Source organism: Nuphar pumila, chromosome 12, assembly GCF_984573655.1.
Source record: "Nuphar pumila chromosome 12, dmNupPumi1.hap1.1, whole genome shotgun sequence".
Taxonomy (NCBI): domain Eukaryota; kingdom Viridiplantae; phylum Streptophyta; class Magnoliopsida; order Nymphaeales; family Nymphaeaceae; genus Nuphar; species Nuphar pumila.
The window spans coordinates 16,585,993-16,595,793 of record NC_143260.1 but is presented as its reverse complement, the minus strand read 5'-3'; the positions used below and the strand labels follow the sequence as shown (position 1 = coordinate 16,595,793).

The window sequence follows — 9,801 nt, the reverse complement described above, 5'->3', positions numbered from 1 at the left end:
GGTAGGAGCTGTCAGTGCATGTCTTCCTGTGGTAGGACGTTGCAGGTTCAAAACCCAAGTGGTACGTTGAATAATAACTGGTAGGGGTCTGCCTAACCTCAGATTGCCTTTAAAAAAAAAAAAAACATAAACCCCAGGAAAGCGGATCCAGGTTTACATGCTGAGAGCATGAGACTGATTTTTTTTTTTTTTAATAATTTAATAAAACCACCCCACTCACCACTCGTGATCTTACTGGTGCCTTGTTCTTGTGGCAAGGGATGTGAATGCGTGGGTTTTGAACTCATGACATTCCTTCAGCTTGGTAAGTTTTAAGAAGGAAAATGAAGCGAATCCATGAACTCTGAGTTGTAACCCGAAATTAAGTTTCTTGCATAAGATGTCTTTCAAAAGAAAAACTTCTTGCATAAGATGGCATAGAGAAAGAAATTGGTCTTTTTGAGTACTGTATGGAGGTGGCCGACGTGGGACTAGCCTGTTTTATTATTAGGTCTTAGATGGAATCAGCTTGAACAAAGCACGGAAATGGCAATTTTTGTAGTTATTGATAGAAGTTAGGGCCTTTGCTTAGCTGTACATTCTATAATTTCAGGCCCCTCAATCCAAGCAATACTGGACAGACAGTTGGCTAACAGCCTGAGAAGATTGGACCTTCTCTCTCTCTCTCTCAGTTCATAGTAGTGGTATGCTTATTTCTTCTTCTTTTTCCTTTTTGGGGAGGAGGAATTGTGTTTCCTTTCCTCTTTGAATTGTGCGTGTTATTGCTTTCATCTCTAATCTTTCATTCAATCCCCTTGTTCATATTTTATCTTTTCTTTGCTTTGTAGAAAGCCCACAAAATCTCTTACAGTCTTTTGGGGTTGAAAGAGGAGATAAGAAGCAAGAAAAGATGAGCTATTGGAAGGACAAGGTTCTCCCCAAGATCAAGAAGTACTTTGACAAGCCCGGCAAGAAAAAGGCAGCAGCCGAAGTCACCAAGTCTTTTGATGACTCAAAGGTGATTTTTTTCAATAACTTTTTCTCTTTGATGTAAACCATCTGTTCATCACCACAAAGTTGAGTCCCTTCTTTTTCTTGTATTTGGTTATGTACTTGTATCCCCATTATCTCTTCCTATATTTGCTTTTCATAGTTTTTTTCTAAATTAATTAGACTAAACGGTTTATGTTCTTGTTTGTTCCATATGAAATTTGATGACCATAATCTTTTGACACACAAGCACACACAACAGTAGATGATGGCCATCTCTTTTCTCGTGCCATGCATTCTCATGTTTTACTTTGATTGGTGAAGGAGGATTTCAATAAGGAGTTCGAAGAGAAGAAGGGTGATTTGCAGCCAAAAGTTATAGAAATATATGAAGCCTCATCAACTGAGGTTAAGGTAATTGAACAAGTCCTTATTGGATGAAAAAAATGAGACTGGGCTACGAAAAAGAACATATACATACATACATACATATTTATTTATTTATAATTGATATATTTACGAAGGTTAGGGCACATGATTGAATGAATATGAAGATGTTTTAGTGACCCGTGTAACTCTTGGTATGCAGACAATTGTTAAGGAGCGTAAGACTACAGGGCTAAAGAAGCACTCTGCAGCTGTTCAAAAGTTCCTCGAGGAGTTGGTGAAAATCGGTGTGTCACTTTAGTAATCTTGATATCTAGAATTTTTAAACATCTTCAAGTTCATCGATTCTCACTCTCTATCATCATCATCATCTTAAGTATGTAAGGCATCTCCATCATCATTATTTTGGTCATAATACTAATAACAACAGCAACAACAAATGTTTCTTTGGCCATTAAAAAGAAAAGAAAAAAAGCAACAATAACTGACTATGATACCCTTATGCCACCGGCACGACGACCATAGGTATACAAAGCAGGCTGAGCCAGCGTGACCAGGTCTTTGTGCCGAGTTATAAATTAAAAAAAAACTGACTATGGTACACCAACATGTTGAGCAGAGTTTCCTGGCTCAAAGCATGCATCCGAGGCATCGACAAAGTATGGACCGGTTCTCGTTTCAACCACAATCTTCTACGTGTTTGAGAAGGTCTCAACTTTCATTCCAGTAGAAGAAAAACCAGCAGAGGCTCCTCCTGCAGCAGAGCAACCCCCACCACCTTCATCAGAAGAGCCAAAGAAGTCGGATATCAAAGAAGAAACCACTCCCCATGCTGCTGATGAGGCAGAGGCCGTAGTTGAGAAGGAAGCCATTGCAGAGACGGCCAAGCCATGAAGCTAAAGAGGGTCGCGGAGCATCCTCTGTCTCTGTCATTCAATCCCCTTCTTCCATGCCTGTAAAATAACTGCAAATAGTACTGTTTGTCCATCCGTTCTTTCTCGTTTTATTTGTTTGATATCTTATTAGGCTATTTACCATTCTTTCAAGGTTTTGTCAGTGGTTCTCTGTTCTTGATGGAGGTGCATGTCCTCTCCCATGTGTATTTTGATTGCGGTTTGGAATTTAATTTAAAGTTGGACGCAAATAAAAAAGTACTGTGTTTCGATGATTATTATAACTTGGCAGTTTTGTATTTAACCTTCTTTCCATATATATATATATATATATATATATATATATATATATATAGAGAGAGAGAGAGAGAGAGCTAGTGGTAGCAGTGCAATCCCGAAGCAGGTTATATGTCTCCGCCCCCCAAGACGGCCATTAGCTACATCGCGTGCTCGGGGCTCCCAATGAGTGCCACGTATGTAAGCACGTGCAACTCGTATTCCCATGTTTGTTAGCATAAGTTAGCGTCGGAGTCCGATGCGGTTGCAAAGACTATAGTACCCTTTCCTCCATGGGTACCATAAAAACGACGATTCTAGAAAAAGAGCGATTGCAAAAACTTAAGTACTCCGAAGATGGTTATTTAAGACTCAGTTCCTGCACTGTAGGATTATCTGAGAAAGGAATCCCCCCTGAAGAAGACAATGAACATCAACCCTCTCTTTCTCTCCCTTCTCTTTCTGTCATTATGCACATCCAACAGACGATCCTACACTGTGCTATCAAGTACTGACTGACCTGCACACTGACTATAGAATGGTTCAACTTGATGAGTTATGGAGCCTGATTCAGAGTTTTTGCCCTTACAGGAGAGGGGTCTGGGGTTCCCCCTCCGCGGTTGCAAAAAAAAAAAAATGGGCCTTTATAAATTCTTTCTTTTCTTTCCCTCTTGTAACTTTCGAAAAAGAGCAATGAAGTGTTTTGTTTGATTGTGGCACTCATATGTTTCCTTCGATTGTTAATTTCTTGCTCGAGATTTTCGTAACATCCTTTCTCGCGATTTTTTATTTTTTTGTTTTTTTTTTGCTACATGATTTTCATAAATCGCTACTCGATTTAGCGATTTTTCATTTTTATTTTTGCTACGTAATTTTCATAAATCGCTACTCGATTTAGCGATTTATCATTTTTTTCGCTACGCGATTTTCGTAAATCACTACTCGATTTAGCGATTTGCCATTTTTTTTAGAAGCTCGGTTTTATAGAAATAAACTCTTGGATCATTCGATTAAGATGTATAAAAAAGATCTTTTAAGGGTTGTTAATCAATGGTTTGGAATTTTTGTAAATATTTAAGCATGAAAAATCATATTTCTTGATCCCATTATGATGATCGGACAGTTGATTTCTGGCAAATGGACCATGCCAAATTCATCTCCACGTTTAAATTTACAAAAACCCAATGAAAAATCTCAATTCATACCATCCAATATATTTGATTGGCAAACATATATATTTCATTTTTCCTATATATAGAGTGGGGTGTAGGTCCGCAATCTATAGGAGTGCAACCACGAGTGGAACAATGTTGAGCAACCATCACGGGAGTGATAACGCTCAGTGTTTTCTCCCTCAAAAAATGTTGAAAACAGCATTAAAACGAAAAAAAAAACTTTTTAGCAGCAGTTATTGACTCTTAGAAAAAAAGGGCATTTATGCATTTTTTTTTTTGCGTTGACCGTCAGCGTGATCCCAAAGGTAGCTGCAACCCAGGTTGCGCAACTACCACTTTATATATATATATATATATATATATATATATATATATATATATATATATATATATATATATATATATATATATATAAAAGCTTGGTTTCACTATGCATGGTCATAATAACTTGAGAGCAGTTACCTATTCATGGAGATTTTGAGAGGCATTTCTTTTAATTTAATTATACAAATGATCAACATGCTTGATTTTATAGGAACCAACTCTTAGATGGTCTTAATAACTAAGTTGGGTTTTTTAAACTTTGACAATCGATGTCTCAAAATTTTCATAGTTATTGTAGGCTCAAAAGACCATATTTTTCATAAAACAACACAATCCAAGTATCGATTATTAGCCAATAAACCATGTTGAACAGAGCTGCAGAAACAGAACTGTGAAAAAAACATTGAAAGTGTCTCATCATACGAAATCCACCCAAGTCCATGAACATGTACTCTCTCTCTCTCTCTCTCTCTATATATATATATATATATATATATATATATATATATAGTTGGGGGTTGGTTCTGTATATATAATTGCTATCATTAGTATCATACCATCTAACACACTAAGCGATTGTATAAACTTTTTTTTTGAATGTTTTGTTAATCAACCCTTATAAATTTGATGGACATAGTTTATTTAGTAAAAAACAAGTTTATGTATAAAAAAATTTCTTTAACAAATTCAAAACCTTACAGTCCACAATGCGCCAAAATATACAGTCAAATGCCAGTTTTTTTACAACGGGGGGCTGCGCTTGTTTGGTAGGAGTTGTTAGTGCAGTGTTGGAACGTTGCAAGTTCAAAACCTAATGGTATGTTGTGAAACTGGTGGGGGTCTGCCTAACCCAGGCTTGCCTTTCAAAAAAAAAAAAACCCAGCTTTTTAAGCTGAAACAATTCAATCCGACATGTACACCACGCATGGAATTGGAGAAATTTTGAAAGCATTTCTGTAAGAAATATGAAACTAAATAGAATCTTATGATGTTATCCTAAATAAAAAATGGAATCATATTTTTTATTTTTGTATGATTTCCCCAGCTGTGTATGTAAAACTCTCTTTTTTTTTTCGACAGAGAAAGCTGGGGTTAGGCAGATCCCTACCAATTATACAACCATACCATTGGCTGTTCGAACTTGCAACGTCCCAACACAAGGTGGCGTGCACTAACTGCTCCTACCAGACAAGCGGAGCCGCCGTTGGTGTGCATATGTAAAACTTCTCTACCTGGAAAGGAGAAATTAGAGCAGAGATGCAAGAGGCGTGGTCTAGTGTTCGAGGGCAAAGACTTGTATGTTCGTCCCTTTTAATGCAGGAGCAGATCCTGGGGCCCATAGAGGCAGCCATTATGTAGTTCTCCCTGATTGGGCTGAAGGTGTTCTGGTTGGTTAAGTGCCTGCCTATCTGACACGGGCGGCCAATCACATGAATGAATGCTTGGCCTGTGTCACATAAGCAAGACCGGGATCTGGTTCAGAGAAATTGTAGCCTAATTTTTTGTAGTCATAATTCTCATGCCTTTCCTTATGATATAAATATCCAAATCACTTGAGATCCAATGAGATAGCTGGATGGTTAGATTGAGCTATATTAACAAAGGGGTCTGGGGTTCAAATATCACGGGGTTATTTTCCCACTTGATTATCATAAAAAAACAAAATCAAATCAAATAACTTTATAATTTTAGCACTTTCAAAAGTAGCCTAAATTGATTGACCAAATAAAGCTCTCTCTCTCTCTCTCTCTCTCTCTCTCTCTCTCTCTCTCTATATATATATATATATATATATATATATATATATATATATATATATATATATATATATATATATATATATATATATATATCTCATGGGAAATCGACAACTTGATGATGGTGGAAGTTATACACAAATTATTGGAGGATGTTTGAAGGCCCACTGTGAGGTTATCAATCACATGGGTGTGTTTGTTTCTTACACGCAAGACTTGAAATTGTGACATTTAGAGAGATAATCTAGAGTTTTGGAAGATAGTAGGAGCAACAAATTTGTGATGAATAATTTAATATAAATGGTGGCCTACTGCTTACACCCACAAGGTAAGCTTAAAAAATCAAATTGCCCAACCATCACTGTCCCTTACAACTCACTTCAAGGATGGAGCTATTGTGTGCACACAAGTTTGTCTACGTTTAAAGGCCCCAAGCCACTGCCTTGAAGCGGCTCCAACATCCAAAATGTTCTAGTGTATGTGCACGGCATTCTTTGATGTGTACAGCTAAAAAGCAAAAAAACTTAGCTAATTTTCATTTCTTGGGAAGTCTTTTGAACAGAATTATAAACAAGTTGAGATCATGGGCAATACACTTTAAATCTGCTGCTGCACCTCATCACTGGCCATCTAATGTTGTCCCACAGTTGGCAAGCTGTATCCCAGGAATGGTGGGTGATCAAGTGAAGCAGCACACTAAAAGTATACAATCACATTACACCTGATCCTCTCTCATCATGGACCAAGGCTTAGTTAGCCAAAATAGGTCTCGTTTATACTCATCTGTGGTTGATAGCTGTTTTGATTGAATCTGTCCTCATATATGGATTTTGCATGCTCTATTTGATAAAACGGGTTCCCACACGTTCTTGGGACACAGCCTGCCAGCTGTGGGACTCAACGTTAGATGGCGAGTGATGAGGTCCAGAAGCACACTTAAAGTGTCCAATCAGACTGCCTATGATCTCAATTTGTTTATAATTGTTTTTGAGATCCAGAAAATAGGTAAGGGTTTGGCTAATATTGAGATCAGGGTCTAGAATATATTTATAGTTCCGAGGAATGTTAGGATGGTATCTCATACATTATGGGGGCACAGACACACCATCCACAATGATAAAACTCCAGCCAAAATGTCGGGAAAAAAACACTGCACGCGTTCGACACAGAAAGAGCTTAGGATCTTTGAAAGGGATGAACGACCAGCCTAATAAGGCATGGCCTTACGTGAATCATAGGGAGAAGAGAGAATTGTGAGAAAGGTGAGATAAAGAGAGAGAGAGACTCAGAAGGTGCAAACTTTATTTCATCAATTTCATGGGAGTTACAGACCTCTACTTATAGATTTGAGGTCATGACCAATTCTAATTCTTAAAACAAAACTAACCCATAAAACCAAAACATCATTTGGTTACCAAAAAAATCTTAAGTGATAACAAGAACTAAACTAGAAAGAGAAGTTTAGAGTCTTTTACTTACATGACTCTTTATTAAGCATAATTTTTTAAAATCATAAAAAATAATTAAATAAACATAATTAGACTTTACACATTATCTTGTTCCTGAAAGGAGGAAGATGCTTCCAGAGAAAGGGGAACCCCCTCCCCCTCTTGTGGGTCTCGCTGGCTTCCTCTCCTTCATTTTGGTGTTGACGCATGTCATGTGTTGGAGATGATATCTTAATTCGAGAAACTCTATAGTAAGCTGACAATTGTCTTAAGTAGGGCACATTCCTGACCTGCCATCTAAGTTGTTATATGCATGGGTCACGGATTGACTGGGTTATTCACTTCAGCACTGGATCTTGGATATTATTTGAAGCTGGATCATTGTCAAGATTTGAATCTGAAGTTTTAGCTGAATTTGGGTCAGAGACAACTGTCTAACCTTGATCCGTACATACCTAACCTAGGTCTTTAAAAATAAATGAATCAAATACTAACACCCAAACTTAAAGGCCCGCTCTTTTGAAGCAAGAAATCAAAACATCAAATCTAAATAAAATTAAAAGAACACTAAAATCAATTGAGGTCAATTTTGGACTATAGCATACCACCACACTCCACACCACTTTTTACTCAAAGTGGAGGAGACCAAAGCTCAACAGATTTGCACCTCTACCAAGATCAACGATCTTCATTTGCACATTTACATTGTTAAAATTGTTCTGTTGCAACTTGATTTTCTGCCTTATTGTTTTGCCAACAAAAGTTGTGAAAAATTAAAATCAATTGCACATCATATTCCATAATAGTTCTTAGTACCACTTATAATGTGCTTGGATTGTATGCCGACTCCGGATCTGCAAGGGTAAAGCTCCAAGATGATAATAGAAACTTTCTCAAGCAAGTGACACACATGATGTTGATCTCTTCCAGACAAAAATACGAGGTTCTAATCAACCTCAAGCATTGTGGTGACTCTGTGGTTGCTCTTTCACTGATTCATAATTGCTTCCTAACTCTCAAGATGAGTTGGGTCTACATGAAAGAGTTTGGGACTTGGTTATGTTGCATCGAAGGTGACATAAGTGCAGCTTCATGCACATGCAAAAAATTCAGCTTGCCACTCCTGAACACCTACCCAAGGGATCACTGCCACCGAGTGTACCAATTGTAGAAGATGATGGATTTGTAGGGCAGGGCTCCCACTGACTTTAGCATTTAAAAGGGGATGCTCCCTGGTGTCCCTTTGTAGATGCTCAGCTTTGGGCCTGGGACAGAACCTCCGTTTGCATGCCAAAGGTGTCAGCAAAGATTTTCACTGAAGCGGGGTTTGTGAGACGTTGCAGATAAGCGAGTGGGACTATTGTTAAGCCAACATCCATTGAGAGTTGTTGTGTTGGTTCTTCGTCAGTCAAAGCAGGCAGCCCCAACCATGATCCACAACGATGGACGTGAGCCTCACCATCAGAATTTTGTTGATCTGAAGTGCAACTACAGATGACCACGGTGCACAAATGATGAAGTGTGCATTGCTAACACAATGAGTGTAGTAGTGTTGCACTTGCGGTTGAGTAATCCCTTTGATGCTCGATTCAACACAAGGGTACACCTCCCCTAAATGTGCCTCATGTCGAGGTGGTTTCGTAAGTTTTGGAGCTACAGCCGCATCACAATTACAAGTGTCACCCTCACTCACTTGCAACCCTAATATGAAGTTGCATTTGTATACTTTAGGACGAGTTGTGTTTGTTCGCGGTGCATAGTTGAGGATAGCATGCACCTGGGCTCATATTTGTCGTCAGCTTACATCTTTGGGTGATTGTGGGGACGCAACAACAACACAGGGTTGGCTGCGACCAATTGGCAACAGTCTTTCCTTTCATGACGAACACGTTGGTCCTTCACCTTAGGTGTGAGTTCCTTCTCCTCGCTCGCCTGATTGTCAGTTTGTTCCTCTAACACAGAGCATGGGGCTCTTTGATGAATCTCTCAACAGGGCAGGCTTCCCTTGAAACAGATTTCTTTATAATTTTTTCATGCTTCCCTTAGGCAAATTATATCTTCGTGGAGTCTAGATATGGATAGTTCATGTTCCCAAGCATGTATGTCGGATAAACCACCGTACATGACAAGTAGCTTCCTTGAGACGTCTTAGTTTGTCAAGAGCTTGTGGGCTTATTTCTTCGGCTAGATGGTCTTTGATTGCAACATCAACTTGATTACCCATATCAATTATTGCATCCATCTCATTCGTGGATGGGTTTCACTTCAACATATACATATTAAACTTCATGCATGACAGATCGATGTTCCACAAGATAGAAAGATGACTGAGGTCACTAATTTTCATGGTCATCCCCTTAAAATAACCATACTACATGATGTTTATATACTTTTAGAAGCCAATTGGGTATTATACGAATAGGCTTCGGTTAGGTTTTAGCTTGGTCTGGAAATAGGATATCCTGAGAGTTTGTGGTCAAAGTTTTACATCTATTGGCTAGGCTTGCACGAGTTTAAAGGATCGCAATGGAAATTGGTCAGGTCTAACCGGTTCAGGCTTACCTAGCCTTAG

At 38.4% G+C, this 9,801-nt stretch overlaps 1 protein-coding gene across 2 annotated transcripts; it reads left to right on the top strand.

Moving 5' to 3' along the window:
* The first annotated feature begins 561 nt into the window (after positions 1–561).
* Positions 562–2,527, top strand: LOC149820139 (plasma membrane-associated cation-binding protein 1-like). Of its 2 annotated transcripts, none has more exons than XM_089982158.1 (5): positions 562–683; positions 828–997; positions 1,294–1,383; positions 1,559–1,643; positions 1,976–2,527. In XM_089982158.1, exons 2-5 carry the CDS (start codon positions 890–892, stop codon positions 2,248–2,250), a joined length of 558 nt encoding a protein of 185 aa, XP_089838284.1. In that variant the 5' UTR covers positions 562–683; positions 828–889; the 3' UTR covers positions 2,251–2,527. The 2 variants fall into 2 exon arrangements, with proteins under 2 accessions (XP_089838284.1, XP_089838285.1); XM_089982159.1 differs by having other exon boundaries at positions 615–683; positions 832–997.
* Positions 2,528–9,801: the final 7,274 nt, after the last annotated feature.

What these genes read in the sequence shown, in the direction of transcription:
- LOC149820139 (XM_089982158.1), top strand. Translation starts at nt 890, where the DNA reads ATGAGCTATTGGAAGGACAAGGTTCTCCCCAAGATCAAGAAGTACTTT. An exon ending in AGTCTTTTGATGACTCAAAG is followed by an intron (nt 998 to 1,293) that starts GTGATTTTTTTC and finishes TGATTGGTGAAG; the next exon opens with GAGGATTTCAATAAGGAGTT. An exon ending in CGAGGAGTTGGTGAAAATCG is followed by an intron (nt 1,644 to 1,975) that starts GTGTGTCACTTT and finishes CATGTTGAGCAG; the next exon opens with AGTTTCCTGGCTCAAAGCAT.